At 39.3% G+C, this 17,618-nt stretch overlaps 1 protein-coding gene across 2 annotated transcripts in view; it reads left to right on the top strand.

The window, feature by feature from the left end:
* Positions 1-17,618, top strand: part of Cdin1 (CDAN1 interacting nuclease 1) — a 208,918-nt gene that overhangs the window by 93,339 nt on the left and 97,961 nt on the right. Inside the window, exons 8-11 of one of the 2 annotated variants that reach the window (XM_036183137.1) lie at positions 4,219-4,286; positions 11,120-11,266; positions 16,622-16,687; positions 17,257-17,362. In XM_036183137.1, coding sequence (XP_036039030.1) covers positions 4,219-4,286; positions 11,120-11,266; positions 16,622-16,687; positions 17,257-17,362 — 387 coding nt within the window. The remainder of the gene's footprint in view (positions 1-4,218; positions 4,287-11,119; positions 11,267-16,621; positions 16,688-17,256; positions 17,363-17,618) is intronic. The other variant, XM_036183139.1, reaches the window with a different exon arrangement.

The raw sequence follows: 17,618 nt of genomic DNA on the forward strand, positions 1-17,618 counted from the left end.
TGGAGACCACCACATTTTAAATGGCAGTAGACTGTCTTTGCTTAAATACTGACTACAATCTGCACTATCATTTGGATTCCTAATAAACATTTTTAGAGGAAAAGTGCTAATTTTTCCCTGGGAACCAACTTTAAGGCTGTGAAAGCAGATGTCCAGTTATTTGTTGTTAAAGCCACTGAGATTCCTAAGGAGTTAATGCTTACTTCTTAAAATTAGGATGGATGAATGGCAGTGATTTCAATAGAGATTATTGATAAATGATATGCATGACATTCTTAAACAATACTCAAAATTTTTGGTGGAAATCATTTAAAAACACAGCCTTCCTGGGCTAGATTTTGATAGCAGTGATGACACAGGGGTCAGCTCTGACTAAAGGATAACCAGTCAGAATTTTGTGTTGGATTCTCTTGCAAACTGAGTGTGTGTGTGCACATATCCACACATGCACATATGTGTGTGCATATTTGTACATATATGTGTGATCATATTCATATGTGCACATATATGTGTGTGCATACCACATGTGCATATATATATTTGTGCATGTGTATATTTATTTATATCCTTCTAGTTTCACAAAGGCTTAGAGACAGTTAGGAAAACATTTTTGAGACATGGTTTTGCTCTATTGTCCAGGCTGGCCTTGTGTTCCCAATCCTCCTGCCTACATTTGCCTACATTGTGTTGGGATTGAGAATGTGTATTTCCACACATGGCTCAAGCTTTTTCAGGAGAAAATTACTTTCTTTCCTAAAGACACAGTTAAGATTTGGCATAATCTTTGAACAGAACCCTCTCACAAGAATATTGAGTAACTAGGATGTAGGTTTTTATATATGCATTCTCTGATCTGGTCCCTTAACTAAAATGAACCAAACCATGATATTATCAAAAGCTGGCTTTTTTATTATACTAAAGTGTAACTATGCTTATATTTTCAGTGTGAAATTAATGGTAGTATTAAAAGTTGTAGGAGGGCCAATCTCACATTGCCTCAGTGATAAACTTCAGCACATTTATATAACAATTGACACCATCTCAGAGTGTCTAGGGCTGAATTACATGCTAATTTCAAAGCACATAAAATAGTTAAAAATCAATTTAAAGTTAAGGTTTTAAAAGCATAATGTCTTTTGAAGGATTGCATATTGATTTTAAATATAACTCTCTAATTATATATGCATGGACTAAAGTATGAAGTCAACTGCTTTGTAAATGCCAGGAGGCTATTTTTCAGAAATTGTTGAGATGCTTACGGGAAACTAGATTGCTGTATTGCTGGCGAAGAAAATAGCTTGTGAGGTTATTTACAAGTTTTGCCCCATGGTCACTACCATACATCAATAATAGGTATCCTTATAGACAGTGTCTAAGTGTTTCTGCTTATGGAGCATTATAAATTCTGTCTGGAATATTTTCCTTGTGTGTGTGTGTGTGTGTGTGTGTGTGTGTGTGTGTGTGTGTGTGTGTGTATGTATTGCCATTATTCATGTTCTCTTTTGGCTGTGTATTGCCAGTAGGATTTAATGGACTATATAATTTCAATTGATAAATATAATGATGTATGTATATAAATTGTATTCAGTAGCTAGATTCTAATTTTGGCAGTTCTGTTATGCTTATTACCAGTAAAAATTACTGCTTTTATAAACTTTATTTTGTAGACCTTGCATTTTTATGTCTCTATCAAACAAAGCATAATCAAGAAGTATATCTTTCCAAAATTTAAAATTGGTGATTGGAGTAACTATGCAAAATAAAACAGGCTGGGGAGTTTGTGGAGAGACTGATTGTATCTCTGCATTGAAATGGTGTCAGTTGCATATACTGTAAATAAGCTTGCAAAGGTGTTTCCTAGACTGATCATCAGGAATTATTTTATTTCACACTGGATGAAATGATTGGTTTTCTTTGTAAGGGAGAAATACTTTTCTGTGTGGTCCTGATCATTGTGATAATGTTTGTTTGCTTTGCTTACCCTCACTTAAAGTACATCAGTTTCTTACAAGGAAAGCACACATTTGGTAAATGGCATAGATGCAAAACCTCCTTACTCCATTATGAAAATGCTACATGTAGGCATTCATGTTCAGAGAATAAAGTAAACTGGACACTTACTAAAATGACACACCAGTCACAGTGGTAAAGAGGATGTATTGCCAGGGTGCTTTTTTTTTCCTTTTGGTGCCTGCTGTGTCTGTCTGTCTGTTTGTTTGTTTGTTAGTTTATTTTGTGTAGTATGTGCCCTCGACCCTCATACCTTTACCTCTGCATCTCTTTTCCACCAAGCAAACTCTGTAAAGAAGCAGCCACTTCAACTGCCCCATGTGGGACTCTAGGCCACAGCTGTTAGATGAAGGTCTGAACAGAGCAGCAAAGTGGGTGATGACTCAGGAAGCATCCGGGGCTGTGGCTTTCTGTGTGCCATCAGTAACCTCAGTTCCATGATTCAACATTTTAGATGTAAATAATTCACAACAACAAAAGTGAGAGCACATTTATGTGGAAAGCAGTAAATAATTCAGTTTGAAAATGTGGGATACCCTGGTAATGAGAGACCATTGAGACTTATAGATCAAATGTCTTCAATAGACTCAGAAAATGTGTGAAGTTCTGCAATTTAAAATTTTTGCTTACTTTTTTTTATACCTAGTTAAAAAAATAAATAAATGCAGTTGTGTTCATTGGTAGAGAAACAAAAATAGAACAGGGCAGCGGCAGTAATGGTGCCTTTGGCCTTACGTTGATCATGGACAAAGGTGACTGTATTTCTCAAATTAGGAGATTTTAGTGACAGTCACCTGTAATTCATTGATAAAGGGCAGGGTAACTTTCTAGGATTTTTTTTTTTTTTTACTGGTAATAAAGAAGTTACCTTTTGATTTCAGTTGAATGCTTGTAATGCATGATCAGAATACCATCTGTGGTAAGTCAAGGAGTGCTACACTCATGTTGATGTGGGCTTGGGTGGGATAGACATTGAAGGAGGTGATCCTGACTGTTTCTACTAAGTGCCTTCAATTGGACTTGAGGATCAAAATAGTGTAACACGTTTTGAGACTTAGAACAGTCTCTTTCTTCAGAAAAGAAGGCAAACTTGGCCTCTGCCTTCCATATTTCTAAACCATAGGACCTTGAGCATAGTCCTCAGCATTTCTAAACCTTACTTTACATGAATGAGAAAGGGGACAAAGATTATCTACTCTTGGAGTTGTTGTAAAGACTCAAATAACATCTCAGTGTGTTTAGCCTAAAGGCTATGCATTTAGCTAAATCCTTAAAGATCTAGAATAAAGCATATGTGGTCCTTGGGAAGCATTGACTAGTGGCCAGTATTACATAATTCTGATGCCTTCAGAAAGGTGTATGATCAGACACAGGTCTTGGAGAGAGCTCTTTCCTGCCTTTACTTGTTTGTTTTTCTTCATTGCTAGAGATGGAACCCAGCTGTCAAGAATGCTAGGCAAACACTGTTGTACTCTCAACCCCCATCCTTTGCATTCCCACATATTTACTGGCTTCATGCATTTTTTTTCTCTGAGTCCCTTCCTTGTCTGCTAAAACAAGTCTTTTTATACTTTTGAGGATGGAATAACATACTTCAATCACTTGATATGATGTCTGCCACAGAGAAAGCACTGGAACAGTTTATATGTTCTTGTGTGCATTGGTTCATATGCATTTGTATTTATTCATGTGCTAAAAAAATATATCACACACACATACATACACACAGTAAACAGCCTTTGTACCCCTCCCTGAAAGTGAAGCAGAAGCTGATGACTGGCAAATGGATCTCACAAGTTTCTAGGACTGGAAACTGTTAGAGCAAAGACTGGTTAGTTACTATTCTTTCTTGTACTCAGTGAGTGTTTAGTTAATATGTACTAAAATGAATTGGAGAGCTATTTTTTTAAATACAAATTAATGAATATTTTAAGTGATTCCTCTATTTTTAAAAGAAATTTAAATCACAGTGATTTATAAATTATTGTTGGCCAAAATATACGTGTTATAGAAAATTTCTGCTACCTTATTTAAATGAGGGGAAAATGCATGGAGAAAATTCCTTCCTCAAAGGTGTAAGCTAAGTAGGAAGGCTTTTGTATAGTTACCATAACTCTCCATTTCATCTCAACATGAAGACTTGGTGGTAGAATTTTCCTCATAGTTCAGCCCTTCTGTGTGTGTTGCCTCCTTAACTAAAATGTCTAGTGCTATTGGCTATGAGCATGAAATCCTGCTGAGAGACTTACTTCTGAAGAAAAACCTGTCCTTCCTAGGTAAGTGTTGCACAGGTTCTCTGGCATGTAGTGTCATCCTGGGGACTTAAAGATAGAGTTTTCAAATCTTCCACCTGCAGGTAGTATGTACTGAAGGGAGAGAAGATGATGATTGATGCTCTGCATGGTATCTTTTATTGATTTAGACCTGAGCAGGAGCTCTCTTACTCAATCCCCTATATAGACAGCACATGCACAGGCTTGCAATTAATATTTTATAGAATAAGTGGCTGAAAAAATGCTTTAATATCTGTTGCAGTATTACTTTTGGTGTCATGAGATATTAACCATAATCTAAACCTTATGAGAGAGAGAAACAAAGAAATATTGTCTATAAAATGCTTTATATATTAAGGAGAATACTTAGAAAAATTCATGTTAGGTATGTTTGTCTCCTCATATAGGAAAGTCCTGTTATTGAAAAAGCAAAATATTAAGCTCTTATTGTTTTCATGCCAAATATTAATTGCATCATGGATATTGTATGATTTTTCAAAAATCCCCCTAAGTGTGCATTCGTAAGTGACCCAATAGAGAATCTTACTGTACAGTGTTATTTCTTTTCAACGTCTCTTCATCATTATAAATAAAGACTGGAAGGACATCCATGGAAACCATAAAGCACCCAACGAAGCATTCATTTCTTCCCTCTGTTGGATCTGTGATAACTAACAAAAGATCCATACCAGTCATGTTAGTAAGCAGGTTCATGCAGACACTGAAGAACCTTTGTAGTTTCATTTCAGGGACAAAAAAGGAAAACATTCCATTACTTAATTTTATTGTAAAATGGACAACAAATTAGCCAAGGAAAGTCAAATCCATAAAACCTAGAATAAATATTTCCATACTGCCCAGGCTTTTTATTCCACTGGAGAGTGGAGAAGGATGTATTGCAAGATTGTTGGTATTTTGGAGCTGAGAAAGATCACAAATATTCACTAATTAGGGTTTAAGAAAGTTGATAAATTAGGAAAATAGTCTCCAGTTAGTAAATTTCAACAGTAGAAACAGCCAAGTATTTTCATATCAGAAGGGCAACTGAATTCTAGAGCCTATGGAAATAATGTAGTATGGGAATAAACTTCCTTTGAAAAATGCATAATGCTGAATAAAATGGGTAACAGCTCTGAGCTGTAATACTATAGTTATAATATGTGCCCATGAGGCACTCTAACGTGTGTTTCAGAATGATAGCTTTCTGATAATATTATAAAGTGTGTGATCTACCATTTATTCAGCTGCAGGTCAATGTGGACACAGCCAAGTCTAATTTTTCTTTAAAGTCACTAGCTAAGTAGTTGTCTTTTCAGAGCTGATTGGTGTTGTTCTTTGGTACCATCTGTCTGTGGACAAGTCAGGCCCCCTTGGGTCCATTTCTTTGTCTAACCTAACTTCTAAATGCTTCCTCCCTGAGGACTAGCAGACTCCAACTGGAAGAAAGAACAGAGAGTTTAGATGTGACCTAAATTTAGGTCTAGAATCTTAGACAACTGGAATTGAGTGTGTTAGACTAGATTTACTTCAACTGACAAATACCAGTGCTGGAATATGGTCAAATAATTGTTTCCAATTGCATGAATGTACAGAAATATTTAAATATTGAATTTGATGGGTCCCATATAATCCTTTGTGCTCTGAGATATACAGGACATTATTTGATGGAAACATCCCTGTTTTGTGAGTTTTCTTGAAGAAAACAAGAACAGATGCGTGTTCACCCTAGATAGGCAACTGACTACAGACCAAACAGTTACAATCAAGTTGTAATCTGTGACCTTTTAAGTTTGCCAGGGTTGCTTACAAGAGCATGGATGACCCAAAGGCCTCTGCATCACAGAAAACTCCTTCCCAATACAAGTGAAGATTCAGGAAAGCTTCATCCTATAGTTTCCCCTACAACCTGTAGTCACACCATGAGAAGGAATCTCTTCCTTTCTTAGTATGATGCTTCAAACTCCCCTTCTCTGCATTAATAAGTGTCCCAGTAGTGAATCTTACTGTCCAGTGTTATTTCCTTTTCAACATCTCTTCATCATTAGAAAAGAGCCTGGAAGGACAGCCATGTCATAATGGAGCATGGAAACCATAAAGGATTGTTTACTGCATTTGTGACCTTGGCCTTGTGGATCTTGCAACTTCACTAATTCACTAAGTTTCTCTAGCCTCCTGGACCTTCTGAGTCCTAACTTGGATGTCCTCCAGCCTCTGAGATTCACAGGACCCCAACGGATAATGCCAGGTGTCCTGTGTGAGCCAGTCCATTAGGGCTTGACTTTCTCATCTTCTTGGCTCATGCAGCTCTAGTGTCAAGGAGGTGCAGTGATTGTATCAGTTTCTCTGCTTTGCTGCCATTCAGGATGTCATCCTTTCTGTGTCCCACAGCCTTATGAACCAAGCTGTGGGTGACTCCTCCATTACTTTTTTAAAAGCTTTCATATCCCAAGTTCTGAAGCAGAATGCTCTTTGCTTGTTACAGTTTGCTGTACTAGACCTTCTGTATGCTGAACTGGATGTTTTCTTGTCCTCTGTATCAAAGCTTGGACCTGAGGGGTGTCTTCTGTGACTTCTGTTTCACTCTTTCCCTTTTTATTGGACATCCTTTCCTCTTCTATGGGATCCATGTTTATTTAGATCATTTAGATCCCAGGAAAAGCTTATTCTAATTTCTTTCTTGCTTTGCATACTGACAGTTACAAGCTAATATCTGTGTCTTTTCTCATTCTAATTCCACTCTTCCATGGGCAGGTTCTTTCTAAGTAAACAGCTGAGACTCAGTTGCATGTTTTATAGTCCAAAGCAACACCCGGGCAACAGCCTGCTTCTGATCCTGGTCCATTTGTGCTACTTTCAAACATGACAATGTACCATTAAGTTTACCAGCCATTGAGGGAACAAGCCCATACTCGTAGGAGACCCCATTCATCAAGGAAGTATGTTACACCACATAATGCAGAGGAGGACAGGTACTGTAGGGTCCCCCTGAAGATACTCGCCTCTAAAATGGCTGCCATATGCTTGTACGTCTCATCACGTGTTTCAGGGAGCATGGGCCTCCCACTCTGGCAGGGGAACCAGCATCACTCACCACATGGAGAAAGGTAACCATTTCAGAGTCACCGTCAGAGGTCAGACGCAGTTGCGGTTCTATCTCCCATTGCAGAGACTGTGTAACTGCCCCTCCCTGCAACTCATCTCAGATCTCAGATTCTGGTAGTCCCTGTTAGGGTACCAGTTTTGTTGTGTGCCTTTGCTTTGTTTGACTTGAACAAACATTGATCACACAAGGTAGGTCATCAGTGACACACAAGCAGGGCTTCCACCCAAGTCATGACTAAAGCAGTGAGCCAGTGAGTTTATTGGAGTTAATTCCAGGCACTTGTGACTCAGAGGCAGCTGTGTCACAGAAGAGGCCTCCCCACTGTGATCTTGAAAGCTCTGTGCTAGAGCTCACTGTATGACATGCAGTCAGTTCCACTGACGGGAGTCTCCTCTACCTAGCCCTTGGCCACTATTTCTGTAAGCTGGGGGAGCAGCTTTGTGGATCTTGCAACTTGCCAAGCCTTGTGTATTTTGTTAGCTTTCTGAGTCTCAGAAAACTGTCTCCTCCCTCCAGGACAGATGTTTCAGTTCAGAGGAAACAGCCACCTGACAATACTCTCAGAAGATACCTAACTGATGTTAACAATGAAGGAACAGTAGTAAGTTAGGACAAGTCCATACAACAATTGTAGTTTTGTGTAGACTATTTCCTCATCAGAATACAAAAACTTGTTCATTTATTCTATGCATTTAAGTGTGCTAATGCAGCATTTACCTATCAATGTTTGTTTATGGTTAAAACTCGAAAATCTAAATCTTGTATGAAATATTGTCGTGGAATTATTGTTCTTTTACTTTATAAATAACTCCTCAGTGATTAATTAGCTGCAAAGTATTGTACCAGGCAAAATTAAATAGATGGTTATTTTAAAGGAAGTGTGGGGAAAATCTCAGTATATAAACATCGCTAACCCAACCATATTCTTTCTTGCTTCCGTGTCTGGTCCTTGAATGTTGTTGCAGACATTGTAAATGTTGGCCTCATTTTGATTCCTTAATAGACAGAAATAATTCCTCTATCCCCCTTCACCTCTCCCTTCCTCCACTTCTATTCTAGACTCCCGTTTACAAAAGTTTTTCTTTTGCTTATTGTTTAAACATTAATTCTTTGTAATTTAGAGCTTATGACCTCCCTTGAACCATTTTATTCTGTTGTAGAATCTATACTCATTGTATTTTTTCTGACCTCTACTTCTCACCAATAGAAAAGAAAATTAAGTACCGGTTTTCTTGCCTTAATCTGTCTTGAATTTCTTTGTCTTGTAGCTATTAGCTGAGCAGTTTCAATGACATAGGACTTAGCCAGGCATCCTAGGACAGAGTATTTGTGGGAGAGGGTCTTGAGAATTGAAAATATACATTTACTCATATGGATTTATCCTGTTTTAAAAACTTGTCTGTTTCATATTATATAAGTATTTGAAATAAGACAGTTAGTTTTAATTTCTCCAACTAAGAAGTGATATTTATTCCACAAGTTAGCTAATGAGTACTATTGTAAGGAGACATACAGCAATTAAGGTCTTGCTTTTGTAGAATTCTGGTCCCTGTCCTGGAGAAGTAGGGGTCTGTCTCGTGTACCCTACTTAGCAGGCATCTGCTTAGTATCTTCTTAGTGGAAGTAAAAGATGCTAGTGGTAATTTATACAGAGTTCTTTTGTTGTTTGTTTGTTGATTTTACTTGCTTTGTTTAAACTTTGTAATTATATATACGTACATAGGTATGTGTATATGCATGCAGGTTCCCACAGAGGACAAAGGCTTCAGATCACCTGGAGCTGGAATTACAGGTGGTTTTAAGCTGCCCTATGTGAGTACTAGAAATAGATTTGGATCCTTTGCAAGAATTGTACATGTTCTTTACTATGGAGCTCTCTCTAGCTCCTTTTTTATGCTAAAAATTCATAAGGGTATGTATATACTATTTCTATACTAAAAGCTGATAGCTAAATTTTGAGGTTAAAAAAGCACTGCCACCTCCTAAATTGTTTTTACTGAAGTCAGGATGATAGAATTTTGTACATTGCTCAGCTCCCTTCTCCAGGATTCCCCTGGGACTTCTAGGGTGGCTGCTTTGATTCCCGAGGTTGACTGTCCCGCCATTGTGCTCAGTAGTCTTTTAAGTGTTTCTTATGGGAAGACACTGTGAAGTATTTGAAAAGTTGACTCAAGTACGAAAACTTAGAGGAAGTTTGACCTTAGACAACTTAGAGGAAGTTTGACCTTAGACCTCTGTGTATCAGCAGTTCTTTCCACAGGTCACTCAGTTAGAATCAACAGTGAGTAGTTGGCATTGAAAGTCTCAGGACATATCAGGAACCGCCACCCATATCCAAGTTCAAGTGCACAGAGAGTTCTCATCTTAGAATTGACCAGGAAGTATAGTGACCTTCCTGGAGGTCTCTTCTTTGAAGTCACTGCATTCTCAGTACCAACAAAATAGAAAATGTTTTACCTACTGTGTCCCCAAGTGACTTTTGAGACCACGCTTTTCAATGCTGTATCTTCTCTTCAGTTTTTCTTTTTCTTTTTCTTTTCTTTTTTTTGAGGGGAGGGGGTGGTTTTAGCTTTTATGGGGGCTTTTGAGACCTTTCGGCAGAAAGAGCAGTGGACTGCAGGGAAGAAATGGTGACAGTGAGGAGCGACAAGACCATTTGCACCTCTAGGAACAATACGGAAGAGCTGGTCCTGGAGACAGAAGATGGACCACTCATCAGCATAGGTTGGCATGTCTCCAGGTCAAGGGCACTTTCATTAGTGACTCGAACAGCCACTGTTGGGTGCTTATTCTTGTTAAGTTTAGCTTAATAAGGATGGCTCTGGAGATATTTTATTCTTCCCAGCGAATGTTACCCTGTTAGTAGACACTAACAATTATTTTGAGTGACACCTGAGAGGCACTTACTTTACCCCCTGCCTCATTCCTTCCCCCCATGTTTGGACAAACCAGCATATTTGACATGGGCACATTTCTAGCATTCGTGCATTATTCTCTGGGACTCCAAGAGGGTATAATGTGTAAAGCCAAATAGGCTTAGTGAAGGATGTCCCTTGCTGTAAGAAATTAGGATCTTTGTTTCTAAGGGTTCATCTGTTCCTGCTGTTTTCTTCTCCACCTTAAAACAAGCTGGGGCAGTGATGTTGATGTGATAAACAGGGGATTATGACTTCAGGTGAGTAACAGGCAGCAGGAGCATGTGAGACTTAGAATGCTGAAACTGTTTGCCTGCAGATGTTAGCCATAATAAGAGACTAGAAATAAAATGTGATTATGTAGGCTGGAGGGAGCAGTCGCTTAGATTTTTCATAAGGACTCAACCACTTAAATGCCTGTCTGTCAGAAGATTAAAAAGAAGGTAGGTTTTTTAAGTGACAGGGATGCACTATTAGGGACCCAGGGAATTAGGGTTCCACCCCTTTTCTGAAGACATTGCAGTGAGAAGACACTGTCCTCAAGTATGCTTGTACACACTTCCCTCTAGAACTAGGAGACAGAGACCATAGGCACCTCCCTGCTGCTTGAACACACGTTCTCTGAAACACCAAAGAAAAGTACTGATGTGCACTGCATGCTCCAGGCCCGAGGCCCTTCCTTCCCTATTGCTGTGCTTAGATAACATGCCTGCTGTTCTTCTGCTTTTCTGGCCATGAACAATTTTAGTTGTTAGTGGCAGAAATACAAACAAGCCATTGCATTTAAACACACAGAGGACTAATTGGCTCTAATACAGACCCAGCCACTCCCAAGGAGAGAACTTTGCTTCTGGTGTGCCTGGAGTTCAGAAGACAAAGCAGTGTCACCCATACCTCCTTTCTGTCCTTCTTGGGATGTACTTCTCAAGGCTTCCTTCCTTCTCAAGAAGCAAAGACGGTCACTGGTAGGTGCTAGTTTGTTTATTTCTTAGAATTATAATCTCAGAAAAGGTTGTCCTGTATGTCAAAAACAACTACAAAACACAGGAAGGACTCTGTTATCAGCTGATCTGGGTCTAGTGTCTGCTCAGCTGGGTGGTTGAGGGACAGTTTGCCAAATACCTAATAGAATCACAGTGTGGGATAGCAATGCCAGGCAAGATGGCTACAGGGCAGCTAAATGAAATAGTCTCTCCCTACAGTGAATTAACCGCAGTTTCCATCTTTACTCCATAGCCACAGCTTACCTGGAGTAAAATCACTTACTATTACTACAGAATTGACGCAGTGGTCTGGCAGTATTTGCAGATTTGTATATGTAGGCACACATCTGCCTCAGTAAGGGCTCCTTTTCATGCCTTGTAACTGTGAATATGCCTCTTCATGGACACAAATTCAGAAGAAAGCTGGGAGAGATAGGCTAGCATTCAACCACTCATCAAAATTTTGAGGTTGACAAAGAAGGCTCTAGGGACTTTCTAGGCCCCCTTATTTTTTGAGGAGAAACTGGTTGCAGTCTTTGTGTTACAACTTAGTGCCCTCAAAGTAGCTGTCTGGGTGTGTCTCCTTTGTCTGCCAGGCTGACTTGTCTGTCCTTTGAAGCATGAGGCCAAAAGGATTTCCAGTCATTTGCTTTATTGGTGAAGTTTGTGTCCCCAGTCTCCACAACACCAGGCAGCCAGGACGGCCTACCTAGATGCTCCTGCTGCTCCAGCTTCTTGACCTCCTGTTTGTTCCCTGTCTTCAGGGCACTTCAGTTCCCCCAGTATTGTCCCCTACAGACTAAGTGGAGGACGAGGTCAGAGCAGGCCGTTGCAGTCCTTCTTAGTGGCTTTGATAAGAGGCTTTCGGGGAAGAAGTTGAAACTAATGGCTAGAATGAAATCTGGGGTTGGGTAAAAATTTCATTTCTGTGTGACAAAGTCTCCCCATTCGATACATATGTGTCCCCTGTACCTTTGCACAGTTCGCATAGGTCATGGCAACTATTACTGGAGCTCTACTGATGCCTTCAGCAGGAAAGGCTGAGAGACTTGTTCACAGGGAACATGCAGAGGAGAAAGGCCACAGCTCTAAGCACTGACTTAAGAAGGCTCAAAAGGAAGTGGTTCAAGCACATGAAATACTTGAGTAGAAGGATAAGCTGTGGTTTTCATTTGAATTGATGCACGACTTTGGGCTCTCCATGCATTTAGTAGTTATATACAAAGTCTTAGAGGATTTCTTTCTAAAAATCATTTGGTGTGTTTTATTTTATAATAACGGGTCGCTTCAGAGTGTGCCTTCTCATCATTTTCAGATGTTGCAAACTGGAATTTTACACAATGTCTTAGGAAATTTTTTTTTGGTTTTTCGAGACAGGGTTTCTCTGTGTAGCTTTGCGCCTTTCCTGGAACTCGATCTATAGTCCAGGCTGGCCTCGAACTCACAGAGATCCACCTGGCTCTGCCTCCCCAGTGCTGGGATTAAAGGCATGCACCACCACCGCCCGGCAAAAATTATTTACTTCTTAAGTTTAAAAATTTTGTTAAAACAGTGCAGGTTAAAGAGAACATTTTCTAGTAGTCTTAAGTATGATTCTTAAGTATATGTTAACTAGTTTCAGATATGTCTTGCTTATTCTCTGACTAAACTTCAATCCTTTATTTTAAACAAAGAAATTGTGTAATTAGTAACTAATTGCTTTGGATATTTTGGGTATTTCAAGGAGATAATTCAAAGGACAGAGAAAGTAAATGTTCACATTGTTCTTTATGCACATCTAATCCCTTTTTACAATATCACCTAAGAACAGGCCTGGCAATGTAAAAATAAACAGAGACCTGTGGTATTTTGTATAATTGAAATAATAGTATTTAAATGTAGTTGTTTTTTTTATTGTTGTTTTTTGTTTTTTTTTAATGAACTTCCATTTCTTCTTTGGATGCAGTTTTGTTGACCACCAATGCTCTGGAAATTAAGGTTATTTGGTTCCTCCAGGTAGTACCAGACAGGTGGCCATCTACCAATCACACAAGAGGAAAAGGCACATCCCTCACGCTTCACAAATCTCACACATGATTCAAATTAATTGATGTAATTAAGAATGCTATAGAGTTGTGGGGACAAAACGGGACTTGGTTGGCATGGGCTCTCTCTTTGCTCTCTGAGAAGTCCAGGTCATGGTGGACAACTTAACTTCTCTGGGCTTCTTTTAGGATATATAAATTAGAATGTGGGACTAGTCATCTCTAAGATGTTATTAGCACAGAAAGACTGTTTCACGAGTTTCTGATTATCTATACTTCTTTATTTTGTAGATATGAGGGCTAACAAGTATGCTTTTAAGTGATAATATTCTTCTAGTTATTTTGGTTATGAAACCTTGCACCATGAGATTCCTGAATTTCGGAGCTGTGAAGTGCATAGGTTTATGTAAGCGCCTTGACTAGAAGAGTCTTTCTTTCTATCTGCTGTGCTCACTGGGTGAGGCTGAGAGGCAGGGTGGGGCGAGGGTGCTGAAGTATAAGTCAGACCCCATAGCCCTCACTTTTTCTCCTCATTTAACAAATTACCCTTTTTCTCTGAGGATACAACAAATATTTCAGACATCAGCTAGGGAGATTCAAGAATCCTAAGTACCTAGTTAGCTGAAGTATGTATAAAGCATAAAAACCCATATGGAATGCATGGTTCTTGGAGAAAATATAGATTGCACACCTGTCTGTCGTAGAGGAGAAATCTGCCCAGATCAGTAGCCAGATAAGAAGTAGGAATGTGATCATGGCTACCCAATAATAGCATTGTCCCCGGTAGAGAATGGATTTGTAGAGAGACTCTGCTCAAATCTAAGGACCAGATAAGGGAGGCATTACTTAAAACACCAGTGATGAAAGAAAAAAGCATGAAGGAAAAGGATTACTTTTGTCCCTTACAACTGCAATAAGATGAGGCACAGACATTTGTAATAACAGCAGGAATTTCAAAAGAAACCTCACACTTTGAACCAACTTCATTGTCTCTGTGCTCTGTTAATGCCCAGGGAGTTTATTTGAGAGAGAGAAAAAATCACCTGTGTAGGCAGGTAGGTGCTGTAGAAAACACAAATATTGTCTAAAAATGGACTTTTAATTGTTTCAGGGTCCTTTCTGGACATCAAATCCAAATCCGTGTGGGGAATATGCTGGTTGTGAGAGGGACAGCAGAGAGTCCAGTTCCCAGAGTAACAACATCAGTGTGTGCAAGCCTGTTGGCGTCACCACTGCAAAGCAGCCCACACAGAATGGGTGGAAAGAAGAGCTAAGGGTGGAGCAAGGCTCATAGCTTCAGGCCTCTGAGTTGTAAATGGAGTGTGCCAACCAAATTTTAAGTCTATACCCAGAAGTTTAGATAGTGTTCTAATGTTAGGAACACCTGGGAATCCAAGGGCCGAGAAAGAAGCATAATATAAAGATGGGAAGCTGGGCCAGATAGGCTGGCCTTCACAGGACCAAGTGGAGTGATGGTTGACAAACACAGTGAGCGGCCTGTTCACAAGTGCTTCTGGCTACACTTGTGTCATTCCTTCCTCTGAACTTCAAGTTGTTCCCTCCCTCCCTAGGGAAATGTGGATGGGTTTGGGAACCACTATGTGGGGGGTAGAATATGGAGGTGTTATGGCAGTGAGAGTTTAATAAGTCAAAGAAAGGGCATTTCCGTTGTTTTGAGTAACCTCTTCTTATAGGAAACAGTGGTAAGGACTCATGTGGAGATGCTATGCTGGGCTCAGTTACTATAGGATCAACTTGGTAGATACTGAGAACATGGAAGGAGGAGAGAGGAGGGAGGAGGAAGGGCAGGTACGGTCCCTAGGCTCACTGATAGGTTTGGCTTTTGGGTTTGGGATTTGAATTTTTCACGTTAGTGAGGCCATACAGTTGCGTGGGTGGCTTTGGTGCAGGGAGCAGAGTGGGGGTCAGCTATTAAAGAGTTTGACTGCACTCTTGGTTTTCTTGATGACCTTTGCAAGCTTGTTTTGAGCTGCTGTGAGAAACATAATCTTTTTTTTTTCTGAGATTTTTTTTTTTTTTTTTTGTGGTATTTCCAAGAGGGAAGACCCTTCTGAATCCTAGCATCAAGCATTCAAAACTCTGAGTGAAGATAACCACTTCTAACAGCATTCCACTTCGATATCTCCGTAATGTGTGTCTTCTCATTAAAGCTTATTTATGTTTAAAATGCTGACCTTTCAGGATGTACACAAGAATGCTCTGAAACAGAGCTTCTCAACACTGGCCATGAAACCACTGTCTTGGGCTGACAAATGGATTGGAAATAAGCTACTCAACCCTGGGAATGGGCCATTAATTTTAATCAAAGTTGATGCAGGAAGGCCAGTGGGATGCATGACAATGTCAACAGCCCAGTAGGTGTGAAGAGACCACTCGGCCTTCCTTGTTACTTGGTTGAGCCATTAGTTGAGGTTGGGTGAAGACAGAAAGCCATGCCTGGAATTGAATGACCAGGTCACTCCAAAATCTAATGGAGAACTCTCCGTTTCAGAAATCACATTGTAATGCCATTAGAAGTCAAGGACAACATTTAGAAAATACTGAGAGGTTTCTTTTTTGTTGTTTTTTTTTTTTTCTTTCTTTTTTTAAATAAAGCACCTTGCTAGTTTTTCAAACTTTATCTGGGTTCCTGTTTCCCTGCTTTCTTCCCTTCCAATGGGGATCATTGATATTTACAGAAGACATTGAAAAGATAGGGAAAATATCTTCAAGCCTGTTTGCTTTTCAGAAGTATATACTCAGGCTGTCAAACTCTCAACCGCCAGAAACAGTTGTATACCTAAGGAATTAAGCAAGATAACTAAATATGGCGATCTCACTTTTTTCTCCTTTTTGTATGTATGGGAATAGTTTTATTAATTGAAACTAGAGTTTCTTGATTGTTTTAAGGAAGCATTTATTTCCTTATTGCAAAGGCCACTGTACACCTTACTGTAAACTGTCAATATTGATGGCTGACACTAGCAGATCCCTTTTCTTTCCTTTGTTAAGTATATTTATTTTGAGAATTTTCAATTACCAAAAGGAAAAAAAAAAGTAGCTCCTGACAGCCTGGATTAATGATGTTTATAATAAAGACATAAAAATGCAAAAAGGACAAAGAAGCATTCTTGTATCTCTGATTCAGGTTTGCGAAGAAAATTCATTTATTCTGACACGGCATTGCACACGTAAGAAAGACACGTATGGCTGCATTAGTAATTTTTACACATATTTAAGAAAGAAAAGCAATTATATTGCTGTCTTTTTAATGGAGTGCCGCAATAAATGATAGTGTTTGTTCTTCCTGCAGATGAAGATCAGCTCCGCGCAAAGGGCTATGACAAAACACCAGACTTCATTTTACAGGTGCCAGTTGGTAAGTCCTTGAGCTTGGTACGCATCTGTGTGGAGAGGGGGATTTTTTTCTCACGTGTTGCTATTAGCAAATGTTTTCAGAGTAGCTTATCTTTATAATTCTCTATTGAAGTGGGGTATCTGAAATTATCTCATACGTGCTTCAGAAGAAGTCTGTTCTTCAACACTTTTCCATATACTTGAGGAATGAGCATGCCTCCTAAAGGCACTTTTTGGGATGCCATTTTCAACTCATTTCTCTAAATTTTGAAATTTTAAAACATAGTTTTGCCAGACAGCTAGGCACATTTTGGTCTTCTCTACATGTCCCTTGTCGAGCTGCAGAGCAGCATTTTGAGCCCTGAGAAAGGGAGTTTTGAAGAATGGGGTGAGGATGACAAGATGAGGTGGTGGCCCCAGTGTGCCTGGCAGTGAACTCACATAACGTGTTGTTTTATAATTACACCCTCAGTGAATGGCAGAGGCTAAAGCCCTGCTCATTAATGTGAAGCATAGAGAGGCCAGTGCATAGCTGAGGATTTTCAATCTTCCCTTTCCTTCGCTGTGTATTAGTAATGCTTTGTCCCTTAGCTGTGGAAGGGCACATAATTCACTGGATTGAAAGCAAAGCCTCATTTGGTGATGAATGTAGCCACCACGCCTACCTGCATGGCCAGTTCTGGAGCTACTGGAATAGGTAAGGTCCCATTATTTTTCTCTTAAGATAAACGATACTCAGCTGACGTCTCATTAGAAAAAAATATTTTGTTTAGCTGGTAAAAATGGAGGAGCCTTTTTTTTTCCCTAGTAAATATAGACTCTGATTAATGTATTCATTTCAGATAATTTAAACTTCTCTGCTTTCATGATGTTGCTTCATTTTTTAAAACTTAAAATCTGTGCTTAAGGTCAAAACTGGTATAGTCTATTTCCTGCTTTACAGTGATTACATT

The sequence above is a fragment of the Onychomys torridus genome, chromosome 4 (assembly GCF_903995425.1).
Source record: "Onychomys torridus chromosome 4, mOncTor1.1, whole genome shotgun sequence".
Taxonomy (NCBI): domain Eukaryota; kingdom Metazoa; phylum Chordata; class Mammalia; order Rodentia; family Cricetidae; genus Onychomys; species Onychomys torridus.